The sequence below is a fragment of the Aquarana catesbeiana genome, linkage group LG13, assembly GCF_042186555.1.
Source record: "Aquarana catesbeiana isolate 2022-GZ linkage group LG13, ASM4218655v1, whole genome shotgun sequence".
Lineage (NCBI taxonomy): Eukaryota > Metazoa > Chordata > Amphibia > Anura > Ranidae > Aquarana > Aquarana catesbeiana.
The window spans coordinates 229,127,150-229,148,785 of NC_133336.1; the positions used below are offsets into that span (position 1 = coordinate 229,127,150).

General features: G+C 43.6%; 1 protein-coding gene across 1 annotated transcript in view; it reads left to right on the top strand.

The window, feature by feature from the left end:
- The window catches only part of LOC141116684 (uncharacterized), a 218,410-nt gene that overhangs the window by 192,617 nt on the left and 4,157 nt on the right, over positions 1-21,636 (top strand). The window contains exons 6-8 of the mRNA XM_073609075.1: positions 1,041-1,304; positions 2,377-2,658; positions 18,114-18,395. Coding sequence (XP_073465176.1) covers positions 1,041-1,304; positions 2,377-2,658; positions 18,114-18,395 — 828 coding nt within the window. The remainder of the gene's footprint in view (positions 1-1,040; positions 1,305-2,376; positions 2,659-18,113; positions 18,396-21,636) is intronic.

Here is a 21,636-nt window from a genome sequence, read left to right on the forward strand (position 1 = left end):
CATTTAAAGAGCTTTTAATGTATAACGAGCACTTCGACTCAAATTTAATGATTAGCCTTAGACCAGGGTATAGATTTAAGCCACAAACTTTTTTTTTTAAAGCGGTTGTAAACCCTTCCATATCCCCAGTAAAGTGACCGGCCTCAGGTGATACACAGAGATGAGACAAATCCTCCTACATAGGTTGTACCTGTTTATCTGCAGTCTTCTCTTCTCTACATCCGTTCAAAGTCCAGAATTTATAAAGCTTGTCCAAGCATTCAGAAAAAAGGGTGATGTTATACTCTGCAGAGGTCAGTGGGGTCTCTGAGAGCTGATTGGAGGGAAGAGACACACCTAGATTCACACAGCTCACAGAAACAGCTCTGAGGCTGTCAATCTGCTGATGGTCACTCCCCTGTCACCATTTTTCTCTTGGTGTCAGGAAAACTTTTCAGAAGTGATTCATGCTGATAGCAGAGGAATGAAGCAGCAGAGAGAGATGACACTTAGTGCTCTGGACTGAGACAAGTACACACTATACAGGGTTATGCTTTGTTCATATTTCACTTCTGAGGTTTAGCAACAATTCCCCTCACAAAATATATGTGTAGCGCACCCCCTAAGAAGCCGCAAGTAGAAAGGGATCCCCCACACTGCACAGCCAGGCACATCGCATTTTCACAGCACACTTGAGTCAGGAAACAGTCCAGTGCTTGATTTTTATGTTTTATTGAGAGGATAAAACTTGGATAGGAATACGGATATTATGGGATGTCCACTTGACTGGAAGAACGATTCTTCAGGGACACTTTAACCATGTACAGTCTCTATATACACTCCTCTTCTGCCTGCTGCAATGTGTGATTGTGGTGTTTATCATCCTCCAGAATTTACTTCTCCGCTGAGTTCTTTCTTCTAATTATAGAATGTTAATGGCTTTGTCTTTCTGGAGTGTAAAGTGAATGTTTTTGCTTTTCAAACAGAATCTCTTATCTTCAGAATGTCATTATTGAACATTGTGCTATTGATGTGGTTATGTGTGATCTCCTCTTCTATAGGAGGTGCCATCAGACCGGAGGTGACCTTCACACCCAACTGGGGGAATGTACTACAAGGTGATGATGTGACTCTAAGATGTGATGTGCCGTCTACTGTACCATTGAAGCCCCGGACCTATCACTGGTACAAAGATGGGAGAACAATACCAGGAGATGAACAGATCCTTCAGATCAAATCTTCAGCAGAGCGAGACAGTGGAGATTACCAGTGCCGGATCAATACCGGTGATATCAGTGATCCCGTCACTCTAAATGTTACAGACCGTGAGTTATCTCCTCATCTCCATAATTCCATTATATGATATCTGTATGATCTTGGAGGAATTCCTCAATCTATCTTCATTGTGTGGATGGAGGAATCTATTAAGCTGGTTATTGACTGTAATGCCTCGTACACACAATCAGATTTTCGGCAGATTGTGTGATTACAGACTGCATAAAATCTGACCGTTAATCCATCAGACAATTGTTGTCCAACTTTCCGCCAACAAATGTTGGAGTGCAGGCTAGTCAATTTTCGGCAAACAACGGTCTGTTGTCAGATTTTCGTATCGTGTGTACACAAGTCCATCACACAAAAGGCCAAAGTACGAACACGTATGCTCGGAATCAATGCTCACCAAACACGACATTAGTTTGGATATGATCACCATGTATAAATCCATAAGGGGGGATATGATCTCCATGTATAAATACATACAGATAAATACAGCCTTCAATCCAGGGGAGTCACAATCTCATTAGAAATGAAATACCTGGAGGCGACAGTCAACTTGATTCAGACTTTCTCTTCTTCAGTCCTGAATCAAAACTCAAATTCAATCCCCGGCCTCCCAGTTATATATGGCAGGGAAAACAATACTACAACTGGTGAAAAGAAAAGGTCAAAGGTTCCCAACTTCCCATAGCGAAACAGAAGTCTCATGCATTAGGCATGTTGTATATAGACAGAAGTGACTACTTATATACCAACATAAAACTATTACTAAGTTTCCTATAAATCAATAACTAAAATGAATTCTGAATATAGACCCGTACTACAATATGTTACAAAGGAATCCTATCTTTCCTTTTCATAGAATGCTGAGAATACTTGCGCTGTCCTGTTTGCCCCATTGTGAGAAGGACTAGTAGTACCAGCGTGACTACCAGGACCATTACCCCTTCTCTTAGTCTATAGGAGGAAGCTCCAGCTGGTCTATTATTTGTATTTTTGTCATAATTGGGATATCTGGAGGATTTCTCTATATCAGTCAGGCTGCTGTTATTCAGATATTGCGATTTTCCTTATATTTTGCACTCCGTACTCACGTTATTTTTTTTACATTTTTTCCAGGTTATGTCCTCCTGCAGAGACCTCCATCTGCCATCTATGAAGGAGACGCCCTGACTCTGAGATGTCATCATAATAAGGATTTTAGTGGCTTCCAAACAATATTTTACAAGAATAATGAAGAGATAAAATCAGAATTCCCGGACTCTGAGTTCAGTATTCAGAAAGTGGATCTAAACACAGCCGGACATTATAAATGTTCTAAACGAATATCATCTCGTAATAGTTCTGAGTACCGTGAGTTCTCAGATGAGTTCTCACATGAAGTCTCGGTCTCTGTGAAAGGTGAGTCCCTATAACACGGCACATCCTGGGGATAGTACGGGGATCTGGGGATGGATGAAGGGCTCAGTATGGGGATCAATGTTATTATTGGATGGATGGGGGCGGAGACAACATTTTCTGCTGTCAGCAAGAAACAAACAGCTGTTGGCTGCATTTCAGCTCCAGATAAAGACACAGAGGTAAGTAGCTGAGGATGGCGACTTGGCCAGACATTTATATATGTATAATGAGGATTTTGTTTAAAGAGCTTTTAATGTATAACGAGCACTTCAACTCAGATGTAATGCTTAGCCTTAGACCAGGGTATAGATTTAAGCCACAAACTTTTTTTCTAAATGGATGTAAACCCTTCCATATCCCCAGTGAAGTGACTGGCCTCAGGTGATACACAGAGATTAACCAAATCCCCTTATATAAGTTGTACCGGTTTATCTGCAGTCTTCTCTTCTCTACATCTGTTCAAAGTGCAGAATTTTTTAAAGCTTGTCTAAGCGTTCAGAAAAACGGGTGTGGAGAGCTGATGTTACACTCTGTAGAGCTCAGTGAGGGGAGCTCTGAGAGCTGATTGGAGGGAAGGGACACACCCCCCCTCCACACAGCACACAGGAACAGAGCTGAGGCTGTCAATCAGCTGGAGCTCCTCCCCTGTCACCTTTTTCTCTTGGTGTCAGGAAAACTTGTCAGAAGTGACTTATGCTGATAGCAGAGGAAGGAGACAGCAGACAGGAATGACACTTAGTGCTCTGGACTGAGACAAGTACACACTATAGAGGGATATGATTTGTTCACATTTCCTGTCTGAGGTTTAGCAACAATGCCCCTCACAAAATATATGTTTATTATGTTATAAATTACATAAATGTATTACATATAACCCAGCATAACCAAGTAAGGGAATTCTGGTTGCTCAGACCCTGATCTGATTGTATAATTCAAGATATGCTGTATACTGTATGTAGATCATCTTGCAGTACAATATCAAGGTGGAGTCAGGTGGGCTGACAAACCTGTGATAGGTTTATCATTGGTATATATGTTTCATTATGTTTGTTTTTTTTGTTTTGCTTTGCTTTTATTCATTTTTTGCTGTTAGTTCTTATTGTCTTGGTGGGTTTTCCCTGACACGGTTTTGGCTACTTTACTGTCTGAGCTTTATAGCACACTTATCCCTAATATCTCTTATATCTGCATATTAGTCTTTTGTTTGGCAAGGTGGAGCACTGGTGTTTGTTTTTTGGTTTGCCTGGTGGGCGCTCAGCTGTCGGCTGATTGCCAGCTCCACAGTGACTCGCCTGCTGATGATATCCTGCTCATCAGTGCTGCCTACTTAAGCCGTCCAGCCCAGATGATCTCTGCCTTCGCCTTGGTCACATCTCTAGAGACGCTCTCCTGTGTTCCTGTTAAAGACTTGCTTGACTGACATTCCTTCTAGCTCCAAATCCTGCTTGCTGTGCTACTACGCTCCTCTCTGGCTCCCTGACGTTTTGGCTTGTCTCACTATCCGTTCCTGAACTCTGACGTTTTGACTACTTTTACTCTCTTTATCTTTTTTTTATAATTATTAAACAAGTGTTTAACTGTACTTCTGTCTCAGTCTGATTCATGGTTTCTGACAGTTTCACTGCTGGGTTCCCTTAAGAGAAATGGCGGCGGTTGCACCCGACAGCCGAAGATCGGCTGGGATGCCAAAATTGCGGGCTCCCTGAACAGGTTAATTAACAGAATAAAGTGTAGCGCTAATACTGTGTAATTCAAATGCAAGCAGCCTAGGGCTATCGCCCCAGATTCTAAAAGTGACAATGTATCAAACCCATAAATATTCGCATTGTGCAAAAGGATAACAATCACAAATCTCACATACAAAGTAAGAGGTGTACCTCACATGCCAATATGACACATCTAAGGTGAATGTGCGTGTGCATATCTCATCATATTAATGAAATCTTATCATAATATAAATGAAACAACCCCCTTATATAGGTGAGTGTGGATAAACACTCAAGCCTGGCTGCAGCAAATTAATCAATGAAGTGGAGTAAGCAATATACACAATGTGCAAAGTGAAACAGTGCTGACATAAAAAAAAATCAAATATAACTGAAATACTGTGATCTTATTCTCAAAACAAGTTCATAAACTCATATGAAGTGACAGTCCCATAATTCCTCATATGTTGTTCAAACAAAAATGATGGACCAGAGATGAAATAATGTTCTTCCCAATGGAGATCCCAAACATAGAAGAAGGTGGGGTACTCTTACCAGCACTGGTGGACTCACAGGCCAAGGGCGGTGAGTCATCAAGGCTTAGGCTGTCATACACCGAATGACAATGTGAGTGCGGTCTGTAGGGACAGGATCCTCCTCCTAGGTTGGGGGCCAGGTGTCTGCCCGGATAGCTAGTGAGATCCTCTGACACAGCAGTGTGAACGAGCCATAATCACCATATATAAAAAAAGAAAAAAAGGGAGCCTCCACATAGTGTAAATCCAAAAAATCAGTTGGAGTTTATTGGACAAAACAGAGTCATAGGATGGTCAATAAAAACATATCAAATAGAATTGATTCAAAAAGTATTAAAAAAGCATGGTAAACAAGTGGCTGGGTACAGCAAAAAGACCCTACGCGTTTCGTCTAAGAAGACTTCTGCTTGGGTATCCTGGGGTAAATTTTTTTTGGGGGGGGGGGGCTGGACCTCCTCTTTAAGCCACGTAGGGGGTTTTTCACTGTCAGGGCGATAAGAATGTGTAACTCTCTTCCACAATGGGTGGTGGCAGCGGGGAGTATGGATATTTTTAAAAGATTCCTGGATGTGCATCTTAATGAACACAACATACAGGGATATGGGAAATAATTCTAGACACTGACACATGTTGAACTGGAGGGACTATTGTCTTTTAGACATGTGCGCCGTCAATAAATTCGTTTTGTTTCATTCCGTTCCATTTCGTATTAGAATTAGTTCGTATTTTGTAATTTGTGTCCGAAATCCAATTTGGATTCGTACGAAATATGAATTTTCGTTAACTTTTCGTGACAATTACGAATGTTCATTATGATGAATTTATCATTATGAGGGGCTCCCACCATCCCTGTGCTGTGCTGACTTCCTGGGTTATTAACTTTTAGATTCATAATGAAGAAACTCCTGCGCTGTCAGAAATACCTATGCTAAGGGGCACTGCTGCAACACCTAAATGGCTGATCCAAACAGACAAAAGTGGTGTGAATAAAGTAAGTGGTGATTGCGCTGTGATAAGAGGGGAAGGAAGGAGGAGGAAGGGGAAGGGGCTAGCTCAAATGTATAGAGAGGTGAATGAAAAATGAAAAAATTATACAAAATATAAAGGTATAATGAGCATGAGGGCTAGTATCATACTAGCACATAAAAAATATAATGTAAATACTGAAACAGAAGAAAAGAAAAAACTCAGTGCAAAAGGGCTAGTACCATACTAGCACATATGTGGTAACTCAGCAAATACTTATCAAAAGAAAAATCTCAGTGCAAAAGGGCTAGTATCACACTAGCACATATGTAGTAACTCAGCAAATACTTATCAAAAGAAAAATCTCAGTGCAAAAAGGGCTAGTATCATACTAGCACATATGTAATAACTCAGCAAATACTTAATGGTGACTCCAAGTAAATAAATAAATGGTGAACAGTCCCACCGCCTTGTTGTACAAAGTGCTCAAACAATGAGTCATCAGTTCCAAAAGGCAAAATGGAAACATTATACAAAATATAAAAGTGTGATGAAATGTAATAAAGTGCAGTCTAATGAGCACTAAATCCAAATAAACTGAAGAAACAAAATAGCCTAAAACGTATAAAAAGCTATGAAATGAGTGACAAATACAGTGTGGGTACAGAAAAAATGAACAAAATAAAATATATAAATCAAACAAAGTCCATGTGCATGAGGGCTAGTATCATACTAGCACATAAAAATATTGTAAATACTGACACAAAAGAAAAGAAAAAATCTCAGTGCAAAAGGGCTAGTATCATACTAGCACATATGTGGTCACTCAGCAAATACTTATTGGTGACTCCAAGAAAAATACATGAATGGTGAACAGTCCCACCACCTTGTAGTACAAAGTGCTCAAACAATGAGTCATCAGTTCCAAAAAGGCAAGTCCACAAGCCACAGGAAAGGGAAACAAAGTCTTCAGTGGGGACACCTCTGTGCTCGTAAGCAGCTCACCTTACTGCTGCAAGACAACAGCTTGTAATCCAGTAACAAATCACCAGCAGGCAAGGGTCCCATCCAGTAGTTCAGGCGATTCGGGTGGTGGGTGTGCAGGATGGTATATAAAAACATAAGCAGACAGTATACAGTATAACTCCGTGGCGGCCAGAGTGGAAAAAGGGGACAGGACACCGAAGGGGGGTGCACTCACTTTTGTAAAATGAGTGTGGGCGTCAATCCAACGAACGCCGAGTTCGTATACCTCAAAAAGGGTGTCTTCAAACCTTCCCCATTTCCTCAATGCTCGTCACAATGGGATGCATATATGTGGAGTATTGGAAGAGAGTGCACATAGCGTGATCCCGTGGCTTGTGGACTTGCCTTTTTGGAACTGATGACTCATTGTTTGTGCACTTTGTACTACAAGGCGGTGGGACTGTTCACCATTCATTTATTTTTCTTGGAGTCACCAATAAGTATTTGCTGAGTGGGGGGGCGTGGCCAGCGCGGCATGTGAGCAGACGCTTAGTCACAGAGCTCCCACAGTTACCCTGAATTGATCCGGTTTCCGGCACTAATTCTGACCCCAAAAGCTACTTACCAGCCCTGGGAAAGTCCCCGCTACACTCCGCACTAGCTCCGGTCCGTGCAGAGGGTATGATGACCCGAGGACAGAAGGGAGAAGGATCGAGGATGGATCAGCAAAATGGCGCCGCTCCGCCATCAGCACAGAAGCGTGGCGCTGATAAACTGAAAGAGGCACAGAACAAACAGCAGAAAAGCCTGAAGGACGGCTCCGCCGAACACCCTAAAGACATGAGGTACTATACCCAGAAACTTAATGATAAATCCAGCCTGCTGGCAGCTCAGTCTCACTGTGACTTTGGTATACACAATGATCCTGATGAGGAAGAGGGGGAGAGAACACAGGGGGCAGGCGCCATTATAACACAGGAAGACATTAACAGCGGTGTAGCCGAGGAGCCTGATGATTGTGAGGAGGAGGAAGGGGGTGAACAGCCCACACTTGCAGCTATACTGAGAGCGGTGAACAAATGCACAGCCTCTGTCAATAACTTGCAGGCACGATTTGGGGGCTTGAAAGAGGAGATTATTCTCCTTAGGCAAGACATCCAGAAGATCCGAGAACGGACCACTGCAGCAGAAAGCAGAATAAGTGAAATAGAGGATAAGCTTCCCCATATGATCAGAGAATCCCAAGCTACCACACGATTAGCAAGAGCCACTGACACACGTGCTGAGGATTTTGAAAACCACCTCAGACGCAACAACGTGCGCATCGTGGGATTTCCTGAGAAAGCAGAGGGCCGTGATCCCACGCAGTTTATAGAACAATGGATGACAGATGTGTTTGGCAAGGACGCCTTTACCCACCTATATGCTGTGGAACGGGCGCACAGAGTACCCACCAGACCCCTCCCCCCGGGGCACCCTCCTCGTCCGATCCTGGCCCGTCTTCTAAACTACCGGGATAGAGAGATCATTTTGCGGCTAGCCGGAGAGAAAAGGAATGTTCAATACAATGGTACCCGAATTTCCTTCTACCCCAATTTCTCCGCAGCGGTTCAGAAAAATCACGCACGTTTCACTGAAATTAAAAAACGCTTACAAAAGCTACAAGCCTCCTACGCAATGCTGTATCCAGCGAAACTTAGAATTACCCTAAGGGGTCAAGCACACTTCTTTGAACACCCGGCGGAGGCCTCTGACTGGCTGGATGCCAACGAAAACGAACTTAGACAAGAGCGGAGACCAGGCATGGAACTTGATTGACGCCATTAACAACAGCACAGATCTTTTTCATATTCCTCCCCCGGATGGGGGTAGTGCCGGAAACATACACTGATTTCTCCATCAAGTAATGTGAGCTCGGATGCAAGTTAAACCCTGATGAAGTACATGTCAGTACCCATCAGGTACTTTGGGCAGGAGGTCCAGGAGCTCCCGGATGGCCTGTGGGACCAGTTGTCCTACAAAGGTTTGTCATTTACTTTGACATTTTGGAGTCCTGGATTACAAAGCAAATGGGCCCTTCTACGTGTTGAGCTGTTGCAGGTGTGTAACCTGGCTCAGAAGAAGCCCCCATGTTTGTTTGACGCACCGTTGTGCGTCTTGGGTTTATGTTTTTCTTCATCTATGCAGATTTACTCCGGAACTGTAAAACTACAGTGTCATGCGGGTGACGACATGGCCCTTTTTCTCTCCCTCAAGATACTCACTTATCCAGCATTCCCACTTAGATGTCACATAGCAGCCCCCCTATCTCCTTCCTGTGAACATGGGAGGAGCAAGCAGTGGGTTACTTATACCAGCCATTTTTTCTTAAATCCGAGATGACAACAGTAACTGTGCTTTCATGGAACGTCAGAGGGTTACATGACCCCCTGAAGAAGACAATGGTATCATCGTTACTTCGGAAACGTCTCCCGGCTAGGGATGAGCTTCGAGTTCGAGTCGAACTCATGTTCGACTCGAACATTGGCTGTTCGCAAGTTCGCCGAACAGCGAACAATTTGGGGTGTTCGCGGCAAATTCGAATGCCGCGGAACACCCTTTAAAAGTCTATGGGAGAAATCAAAAGTGCTAATTTTAAAGGCTAATATGCAAGTTATTGTCATAAAAAGTGTTTGGGGACCCAGGTCCTGCCCCAGGGGACATGGATCAATGCAAAAAAAAGTTTTAAAAACGGCCGTTTTTTCAGGAGCAGTGATTTTAATAATGCTTAAAGTCAAACAATAAAAGTGTAATATCCCTTTAAATTTCGTACCTGGGGGGTGTCTATAGTATGCCTGTAAAGGGGCGCATGTTTCCTGTGTTTAGAACAGTCTGACAGCAAAATGACATTTTGAAGGAAAAAACTCATTTAAAACTACCCGCGGCTATTGCATTGCCGACAATACACATAGAAGTTCATTGATAAAAACGGCATGGGAATTCCCCAAAGGGGAACCCCGAACCAAAATTAAAAAAAAAAATGACGTGGGAGTCCCCCTAAATTCCATACCAGGCCCTTCAGGTCTGATATGGATATTAAGGGGAACCCCGGCCAAAATTAAAAAAAAAAAATGACGTGGGGTTCCCCCTAAATTCCATACCAGACCCTTCAGGTCTGGTATAGATTTTAAGGAGAACCCCGCGCCAAAAAAAAAAAAAAAAACGGCGTGGGGTCCCCCCAAAAATCCATACCAGACCCTTATCCGAGCACACAACCTGGCAGGCCGCAGGAAAAGAGGGGGGGACGAGAGTGCGGCCCCCCCCCTCCTGAACCGTACCAGGCCACATGCCCTCAACATTGGGAGGGTGCTTTGGGGTAGCCCCCAAAACACCTTGTCCCCATGTTGATGAGGACAAGGGCCTCATCCCCACAACCCTGGCCGGTGGTTGTGGGGGTCTGGGGGCGGGGGGCTTATCGGAATCTGGATACCCCCTTTAACAAGGGGACCCCCAGATCCCGGCCCCCCCTGTGTGAAATGGTAAGGGGGTACAAAAGTACCCCTACCATTTCACTAAAAAACTGTCAAAAATGTTAAAAATGACAAGAGACAGTTTTTGACAATTCCTTTATTTAAATACTTCTTCTTTCTTCTATCTTCCTTCATCTTCTGGTTCTTCTGGTTCTTCTGGCTCTTCTGGTTCTTCCTCCGGCGTTCTCGTCCAGCATCTCCTCCTCCGTCTTCTATCTTCTTTTCCTCGGGCCGCTCCGCACCCATGGTATGGGGGGGAGGCTCCCGCTCTTCTCTTCTTCTTCATCTTCTTCTCTGCTTCTCTTCTTTTCTTCTCTTCTTCATTTTCTTCTCCGGGCCGCTCCGCAATCCATGCTGGCATGGTGGGAGGCTCCCGCTGTGTGACGGCGCTCCTCGTCTGACAGTTCTTAAATAACGGGGGGCGGGGCCACCCGGTGACCCCGCCCCCCTCTGACGCACGGTGACTTGACGGGACTTCCCTGTGACGTCACGCGGAATGCCATGGGGAAGTCCCGTCATGTCCCGTGCGTCAGAGGGGGGCGGGGTCACCGGGTGGCCCCGCCCCCGTTATTTAAGAACTGTCAGACGAGGAGCGCCGTCACACAGCGGGAGCCTCCCTCTATGCCAGCATGGGTTGCGGAGCGGCCCGGAGAAGAAAATGAAGAAGAGAAGAAGAGAAGAAGAGAAGAAAAGAAGAAGAGAAGAAGATGAAGAAGATGAAGAGAAGAGCGGGAGCCTCCCCCCATGCCATGGGTGCGGAGCGGCCCGAGGAGAAGAAGATAGAAGACGCCGCCGAGGAGATGCTGGACGAGAACGCCGGAGGAAGAACCAGAAGAGCCAGAAGAACCAGAAGATGAAGGAAGATAGAAGAAAGAAGAAGTATTTAAATAAAGGAATTGTCAAAAACTGTCTCTTGTCATTTTTAACATTTTTGACAGTTTTTTAGTGAAATGGTAGGGGTAAAAGTACCCCCTTACCATTTCACACAGGGGGGGGCCGGGATCTGGGGGTCCCCTTGTTAAAGGAGGCTTCCAGATTCCGATAAGCCCCCCGCCCGCAGACCCCCACAACCACCGGCCAGGGTTGTAGGGATGAGGCCCTTGTCCTCATCAACATGGGGACAAGGTGTTTTGGGGGGCTACCCCAAAGCACCCTCCCAATGTTGAGGGCATGTGGCCTGGTACGGTTCAGGAGGGGGGGGGCGCACTCTCGTCCCCCCCTCTTTTCCTGCGGTCTGCCAGGTTGCGTGCTCGGATAAGGGTCTGGTATGGATTTTTGGGGGGACTCCACGCCGTTTTTTTTTTTTTTTTTTTGGCGCGGGGTTCCCCTTAAAATCCATACCAGACCTGAAGGGTCTGGTATGGAATTTAGGGGGAACCCATGTCATTTTTTTTTTTAATTTTGGCCGGGGTTCCCCTTAATATCCATACCAGACCTGAAGGGCCTGGTATGGAATTTAGGGGGACTCCCACGTCATTTTTTTTTTTTAATTTTGGTTCGGGGTTCCCCTTTGGGGAATTCCCATGCCGTTTTTATCAATGAACTTCTATGTGTATTGTCGGCAATGCAATAGCTGCGGGTAGTTTTAAATGAGTTTTTTCCTTCAAAATGTCATTTTGCTGTCAGACTGTTCTAAACACAGGAAACATGCGCCCCTTTACAGGCATACTATAGACACTCCCCAGGTACGAAATTTAAAGGGATATTACACTTTTATTGTTTGACTTTAAGCATTATTAAAATCACTGCTCCTGAAAAAACGGCCGTTTTTAAAACTTTTTTTTGCATTGATCCATGTCCCCTGGGGCAGGACCTGGGTCCCCAAACACTTTTTATGACAATAACTTGCATATTAGCCTTTAAAATTAGCACTTTTGATTTCTCCCATAGACTTTTAAAGGGTGTTCCGCGGCATTCGAATTTGCCGCGAACACCCCAAATTGTTCGCTGTTCGGCGAACTTGCGAACAGCCAATGTTCGAGTCGAACATGAGTTCGACTCGAACTCGAAGCTCATCCCTAGCCGGGAGACGTTTCCGAAGTAACGATGATACCATTGTCTTCTTCAGGGGGTCATGTAACCCTCTGACGTTCCATGAAAGCACAGTTAACTTGCATATTAGCCTTTAAAATTAGCACTTTTGATTATTCATGTTCGTGTCCCATAGACTTTAACGGTGTTCGCGTGTTCGAACGAACTTTTTTCCTGTTCGCATGTTCTGGTGCGAACCGAACAGGGGGGTGTTCGGCTCATCCCTACTCCCGGCTATCTGCGCCTTGCAGGAAACCCACCTCACCAAGGACTCATTGTCTTGCATTAGTTTTCGATGGGTGGGTAAGGCATACCATTCCACCCATACCTCATACTCTCGTGGTGTGAGTGTATTGGTGCATAGTTCCATAGAATATGAGGAGCTCGGCTCCGAAATTGATCAAGAAGGGAGATATGTATTTCTTTTGTGTAGATTATCTACTCTTAAATGTATATTAGCCTTTGTGTATGTGCCTCCTCCATATAACAACCAAGTAGTGAGAGCCCTACTAGCATACCAAGTTAAATATCCTGAGGTCCCACTGTATGCCTTCGGAGACTTTAATAACTACATTGATCCATTCTTAGACAAGCACCCACCAGTAGCGAGTGGGCGGGGTGGGGGTCGTACGGCACTCAGTAAGTTTATGGAGGAGGTGGGATGGAAGGACCCTTGGAGAGCAGGGAATCCAGAGGTGCGTCAGTTCTCTTGTTTCTCCAGGGGCCACTCCTCTCTATCACGGATAGACCTTTGTCTGTGTTCGGGGGTAGCGGACCGCTACATCTCGACAGTGACATACGCTATTAGAAGTGTATCTGATCATTCACCATTGATTGTGACCCTAGAGGTGCGTCCTCCTTCTGCGACGGCTAAGGCTCCGTGGAAGATGAATGCATTTTGGCTGAATCTCTTCCCTTCCCATGAGCAAATAGAACTCCATATTGCAGAGTACTGGCGGATTCATGCCAATGAAGCTTCATCTGCTCTATCCTGGAAGGCCTTTAAGGCAGTCCTTCGAAGCATTTTTATCACTGAAATTCAAGCAGTTAAAAGGAGGACCCATGCTCAGAGGGAGGGAATAGAACATATGGCAGAGGAATTAGAGGGACGATATATTGCTGATCCAACCCCAGCTAATAAGGATGCATGGCTTTCGGTGCAAGAGGCGCTATATAAGGTCACATCATCTACAGCGGAGAGAAAGAGGTTTTTTCAAAAAACTGCACACTATGAGGAGGGAGAACACACTGGTCGTCTGTTAGCAACCATTGCCCACTCCCATCAGACCTCTCCTTCGATTGGAGCACTACGCTCTCATCGGGGAGGACTAACCAATAGCCCAGACCAGATCCTAGCAGAATTGGTGAGATTTTACTCCTCTTTATACCAATCCAAACACACATACTCACAGGACTCGCTCACAGAATACTTAGATGAAATCCAACTGCCCGGTTTATCTGAGGCATCTCGTACTGAGCTGGATGACCCTATCACTATTGATGAACTACAGGTGGCGACCAGTTTGTTCCCCAACTCTGAAGCTCCGGGGGACGATGGGCTCCCCATTGAAGTTTACAAACAGTATGGGGAATGTATACTTCCACACCTGCTGAAGGTATTTAATGCAGCGAAACAAAGTGGCGACCTCCCCCAGTCAATGACCAGAGCAAGCATAGTCCTGATATTAAAGCCCAACAAAGACCCACTGGACCCGGGATCATATCGTCCGATCTCGCTTTTACAAAATGATGTGAAGATTCTCGCCAAGGTATTGGCGTTACGTCTGAACAAAGTCATATCCACCATAATACATTCAGACCAATCCGCCCCAGAAATCGACTGCGATAAATTTGCTCAGACTTTTTCTCAATATCCAATCCCAGTCAGATAATAGGGGGGATAGAGCCCTGCTTTCCCTGGACGCCCATAAGGCGTTTGATAGCGTCGAATGGGACTACCTATGGCCAGTAATGAGGAAGTTTGGGATTGGGGATAACTACATTAAATGGGTACAGTTATTATACTCCTCCCCGGTGGCAGTCATTAGAGAGGGGGGCCGGATTTCCGCACCCTTCAATTTATACAGAGGTACGAGACAGGGCTGCCCCCTGTCTCCCCTCTTATTTGCCCTGGCCATAGAGCTTCTGTGATACGCAGTAACCCCTTAATACAGGGGTTTCGATACGGAGATGTCCAGGAGAAAGTTATTATGTATGCTGATGACACCATGCTGCTTCTTGGAGATACGTCAGCGTCGCTGTCGGAGGCAATGAGAGTCATTGGCTGATTCGGGCAGTACTCGGGTCTAGTTATTAATTGGACCAAGTCCTCCCTCCTATTGTTAGATCGTGAGCTATACTCCTCTCAAAACAGTATACTGGACATCCCGGTATCGACGTCTCTTAAGTACTTAGGCATACAAGTCACTCCCCGTGTGTTAGACTATGTTAACTTAAACCTAACCCCTCTTATTAATCGTTGTCGCGATCGGGTCAAAGTATGGAGAAAATTTAAGTTATCACAAGTAGGTAGGATCAATCTAATAAAAATTATCCTTATGCCCCAACTTTTATATATACTCCACAACTCCCCAATGGTCATTACTTTAAAAAAGTTCAGAATTATTAACTCACTCTTCCGATCGTTTATATGGCTTTCAAAACCACCCAGAATTAAACTTGAGCAACTCCAGCGTCCCAAAGATGACGGTGGCCTAGCACTGCCTAATCCTTGGGTATATTACTTAGCTGCCCAGCTACAACACATTGCTAGAGTTCTGCAGCCCACACAGGAAGTAGAGCTAAATCTGCGGGACTCCTCGGCCCAGCTACTTCACTTTACAGTCAAGTGTGGGGCCCTGGATGGGCTGGAGGCGCTGCAATATAACAAATCCAACAAACTTTTTCCAACTTATGCTCTTATGCAAAAGATTTGGAACAAGGCCAGGATGCTGCAGAAAGTACAAGGGTATACTAAATATAGCCTGATTTGGGAAAATAATCACTACATGGAAATAGCAAAAATACCATATGGAGTGAAATGGAAGCGGCGCGGGCTATCACACATGACACACATATTTCAAGATGGCAAGCTGAGATCCTTTTTGGAGCTTAGGGAAGCCTTCCAGTTGCCGCTCTCCATGAACTTCTACTACCAACAACTTAAACATGCGATAGATGCCCAGGGAGGTCCAGATATTTGGACTCTAGATCCTGCACCTGTCTTTAACTTCCTCCTTGAAATAAATACATATAAAGGGTACATATCGGACTGCTACGCTATGCTTCTGAATTTGGTTCTGGGGGATTCGCCATTGAAGGTTATGGCCAGGTGGGAGCAGGATGTTGACGCATTTGAAGAGGAACAGTGGGATGAGGCTCTGCAGGCGGTCCCCCTGTGCTCATTGAATGCTACTCAAAAACTGTCCCAGTTGTATATACTTTCCAGGGTACATTATACACCGGCTAGACTTGTCCGGATGGGAGTTGGCACAGATCCCACCTGTACAAGATGTCGTAGAGAACATGGAGATCTTATTCATCTCCTATGGAGATGCCCTAAACTTCATTTGTATTGGAAAACTGCACTGGATACCATTAATATGGTTTTCCAGGTACAGATACCATTAGACCCCAAACCATGCCTGTTAGGGATAATAGATGACTTATTAACAGGTGATATCCTTAAACAGGCCATCAATAGAACTTTGTTTCAGGCACGTATGCTAATTCTTAGACATTGGGAATCTGAAGACCCTCCTACAAAACAGGAGTGGATCATACAAATGGGAAACACTATTCGTTTGGAAAAAATTATCTTTCAACACAGGGGAACATCAAAAAAATTTGAGAAGCTTTGGGCACAGTGGCTGGAGGTCCCTGGACTTGCGCCAGTAGACCTAGTGATTGACCGTTTATTTTAGTGAACCTGTTAATTGTCCTGTTGCAAATAAATAAGAATAAGCGATTGTATTGTGATTTGTTGAAGATATAGGTGCGCAGGTGGAGGATTAGTGTGAGGAATTAAACGCTATAATATGCATGATTGGGAGATTATGTGGGAAAAGGGATGCAATCTTTATTGTCTTGATGCCTGATTGTACCGCTACTTTGTACACTGACATATGTGTTCCGGAACTGTATGTAATAATTTTTGCTGAAATAAAAAACCTTTTTGTTTGAGAAAAAAAAAAAAAAAGTATTTCCTGAGTTACCACATATGTGCTAGTATGATACTAGCCCTTTTGCACTGAGATTTTTTCTTTTCTTTTGTGTCAGTATTTACAATATTTTTATGTGCTAGTATGATACTAGCCCTCATGCACATGGACTTTGTTTGATTTATATATTTTATTTTGTTCAATTTTTTTGTACCCACACTGTATTTGTCACTCATTTCATAGCTTTTTATACGCTTTAGGCTATTTTGTTTCTTCAGTTTATTTGGATTTAGTGCTCATTAGACTGCACTTTATTACATTTCATCACACTTTTATATTTTGTATAATTTTTCCATTTTGCCTTTTGGAACTGATGACTCATTGTTTGAGCACTTTGTACTACAAGGCGGTGGGACTGTTCACCATTTATTTATTTACTTGGAGTCACCATTAAGTATTTGCTGAGTTATTACATATGTGCTAGTATGATACTAGCCCTTTTGCACTGAGATTTTTCTTTTGATAAGTATTTGCTGAGTTACCACATATGTGCTAGTATGGTACTAGCCCTTTTGCACTGAGTTTTTTCTTTTCTTCTGTTTCAGTATTTACATTATATTTTTTATGTGCTAGTATGATACTAGCCCTTATGCTCATTATACCTTTATATTTTGTATAATTTTTTCATTTTTCATTCACCTCTCTATACATTTGAGCTAGCCCCTTCCCCTTCCTCCTCCTTCCTTCCCCTCTTATCACAGCGCAATCACCACTTACTAACTTTTAGATTCGTCAACTTTTCGTAACAATTACGAATGTTCGTTATGAGGAATTTATTATGAGGGGCTTCCACCACCCCTGTGCTGTGCTGACTTCCTGGGTTTTTAACTTCATCATAACGAATAACTGTAATTAACGAACATTCTCGTTTCCGTTGTAACGGAATTTGGATCCGAAATTCGTAAATGAAATTTCGTATTTCGTACGAAATTCGGAAGCATAGCAATTCGTATTTCGGATCCTCCTGAATGTATGAATTTCCGTAAATTCGTACGAATTTCGGTAAATTCGTACGAATTTTCGATTCATACAAAACTAATCGCACATGTCTATTGTCTTTATTCAACCTTACTTACCTATTATGAAACTATGTAGCTATGAATGCAGCCTAATTGTTAATGATCCCTCAAACACGGTTAGCGTGCCATTATGGCGACCAAAGTGCGATGCACGTTTGCAGAGCGTTCCCAAAATACGCAGGAAAGCGTGCTTTTTCTGTGCGGGTTACTGCGTGTTTGGAAACGAGCAGATGTGAATGAATGGCAGCGCAAGTGAGATGTGCAGTTGCAGTGCGATGACCGCGGAATTGTCAGTTTAAGTAGTGCAGTGTAGAATATCAAAACATGGTCTGGTCATGAAGGGGGGTAAAATCTTCCGGAGCGCAAGTGGTTAAAGATCAGTCTACCTGAAAGTGATATTTGAGTCATAGATGGAATATGGTGGGACGAGCCAACTCCTGGATACTGCAACAATGAGAAATGAAATCCATCAATTTATCATTGTCATCCTTTCTTCTTCCAGAGCTCTTCTCTCCTCCAAAAATAAAAGTGACCCCGTCCAGGGTAATAGAAGGAGATGAGATGACGGTGAGATGTGACACCAGACTGGATCCGCTCAGAGGCGGCACAGAGCTGCACTTTGCCTTCTACAGAGATGGACAGACTGTGCGGGGATACAATGTATCTGATACATACAGAGTGCGGTCATCTCAGCTGGAGGATTCTGGGAAATATACCTGTGAAGTGACAACGACATCTGACACTGTGAGGAAGATGAGTGATGGGCTCTATATCCAGATGTATGGTGAGCAAATAACATTGGACAATCACACATTACCTCCATACAGTCATATACACTATATTACCAAAAGTATTGGGACACCTGCCTTTACACACACATGACATTTATTGGCCTCCCAGTCTTAGTCCGTAGGGTTCAATATTGAGTTGGCCCACCCTTTGCAGCTATAACAGCTTCAACTCTCCAGGGAAGGCTGCCCACAAGATTTAGGAGTGTGTCTATGGGAATGTTTGACCATTCTTCCAGAAGCGCATTTGTGAGGTCAGGCACTGATGTTGGACGAGAAGGCCTGGCTCGCAGTCTCCGCTCTAATTCATCACAAAGGTGTTCTATCGGGTTGAGGTCAGAACTCTGTGCAGCCCAGTCAAGTTCCTCCACCCTAATATCGTTCATCCGTGTCTTTATGGACCTTGCTTTGTGCACTGGTGGGCAGTCATGTTGGAACAGGAAGGGGCCATCCACAAACTGTTCCCACAAAGTTGGGAGCATGAAATTGTCTAAAATGTCTTGGTATTGTTGTGAGTGTGGTATGGAATCTTAATTAAGATCTCAGTGTTTTATTTCTCAGTGCCTCCAACCTTACTGTTAATTAGTGCATACCACAATCCTTTCCTGAGTTTGTTCATTTATGGGGTTTTCTTACCAAGGTATTAATATTTCCCAACAAAATGAATAAGTAAATAATTTGACTTTATTAATTAACGAGTATAGACATTCAATTTCATACAGAACTAGATTTTCGGGTGATTGATATTTCACGCATACATTATCAAAACATCAACATCGCAATGAAACAATATATCTAAATATTACAATTTACTCAGGGGAGCCCAAATTGTTCTGTTGGAAAAATATGTGCGGTAATCGTTTTTTATATTCAAGAACACAATATCCCTTGTCACTCAGGGAAACAGTCCTCTGAATTTCTCCGGCCGGAAGGAATCCAAAGTACGTCTCACAGAGTCAACAGAAAAATACTGCCAATTTGAAATAAATATTAAACCAACAGAGCTGCTAAAATTAGATGGAGCAATGGAACTCTCCCCGGAACCACAGAAATGTAAATAAGTTTGCCTGAATTTCCCTAAACACGGCTACAATAATACACAGCCTAGACAGTCAATAAATGTCAATACATAAACTATAAAATATAATCCTTACAATTTTCAGAGAGAAGATGAAATAGAATCTGTATGATCTGTATCTTACCAATCAGCTTAAAAGGGGAAGATGTCCGCCAATATCTAAGCACATCGAGTGGATCCAGTCACAAGGTCCAGCAAGATGAGGAGTGGTCAAATATCAGCAGACTTCTTGATCATCTAGGGGTGCATCTGGTGTATGGGTCTGTGATCCCTTCTCTATGGCCCTCACAACCCTTATACTATTTTGGGACAATAAGCTCATAAAATTATCATAAACTCAGCCCACAAGGTTTGGCTCATTCTCCATTGGTTAGGGAATTCTAATGATTTACGTGAAAATGTTTAGGTAATGTCATGTTCAGCCACTGGGGGGTGTCTTAGGACAGAATATGTTTTCTAAACTTATTTTGTTAAAAGAAGGAATATGTTTTCTTTTATAAAGGGTATTTATCTATATATTGGGGCTATGAATATATGTACAGTGGGGACAGAAAGTATTCAGACCCCCTTCAATTTTTCACTCTTTGTTATATTGCAGCCATTTGCTAAAATCATTTAAGTTCATTTTTTTATCCTCATTAATATACACACAGCACCCCATATTGACAGAAAAACACAGAATTGTTGACATTTTTGCTGATTTATTTAAAAAGAAAAACTGAAATATCACATGGTCCTAAGTATTCAGACCCTTTGCTCAGTATTTAGTAGAAGCACCATTTTGATCTAATACAGCCATGAGTCTTTTTGGGAAAGATGCAACAAGTTTTTCACACCTGGATTTGGGGATCCTCTGCCATTCCTCCTTGGAGATCCTCTCCAGTTCTGTCAGGTTGGATGGTAAACGTTGGTGGACGGCCATTTTTAGGTCTCTCCAGAGATGCTCAATTGGGTTTAAGTCAGGGCTCTGGCTGGGCCATTCAAGAACAGTGACGGAGTTATTGTGAAGCCACTCCTTCATTATTTTAGCTGTGTGCTTAGGGTCATTGTCTTGTTGGAAGGTAAACCTTCGGCCCAGTCTGAGGTCCTGAGCACTCTGGAGAAGATTTTCGTCCAGGATATCCCTGTACTTGGTTGCATTTATCTTTCCCTCGATTGCAACCAGTCATCCTGTCCCTGCAGCTGAAAAACACCCCCACAGCATGATGCTGCCACCACCATGCTTCACTGTTGGGACTGTATTGGACAGGTGATGAGCAGTGCCTGGTTTTCTCCACACATACCGCTTAGAATTAAGGCCAAAAAGTTCTGTCTTGGTCTCATCAGACCAGAGAATCTTATTTCTCACCATCTTGGAGTCCTTCAGGTGTTTTTTAACAAACTCCATGCGGGCTTTCATGTGTCTTGCACTGAAAAGAGGCTTGCGTCGGGCCACTCTGCCATAAAGCCCCAACTGGTGGATGGCTGCAGTGATGGTTGACTTTCTACAACTTTCTCCGATCTCCCGACTGCATCTCTGGAGCTCAGCCACAGTGATCTTTGGGTTCTTCTTTACCTCTCTCACCAAGGCTCTTCTCCCCCGATAGCTCAGTTTGGCCAGCCGGCCAGCTCTTGGAAGGGTTCTGGTCATCCCAAACGTCTTCCATTTAAGGATTATGAAGGTCACTGTGCTCTTAGGAGCCTTAAGTGCAGCAGACATTTTTTTGTAACCTTGGCCAGATCTGTGCCTTGCCACAATTCTGTCTCTGAGCTCTTCAGGCAGTTCCTTTGACCTCATGATTCTCATTTGCTCTGACATGCACTGTGAGCTGTAAGGTCTTATATAGATAGGTGTGTGGCTTTCCTAATCAAGTCCAATCAGTATAATCAAACACAGCTGGACTCAAATGAAGGTGTAGAACCATCTCAAGGATGATCAGAAGAAATGGACAGCACCTGAGTTAAATATATGAGTGTCACAGCAAAGGGTCTGAATACTTAATACCATGTGATATTTCAGTTTTTATTTTTTTAATAAATCTGCAAAAATGTCAACAATTCTGTGTTTTTCTGTCAATATGGGGTGCTGTGTGTACATTAATGAGGAAAAAAATGAACTTAAATGATTTTAGCAAATGGCTGCAATATAACAAAGAGTGAAAAATTTAAGGGGGTCGGAA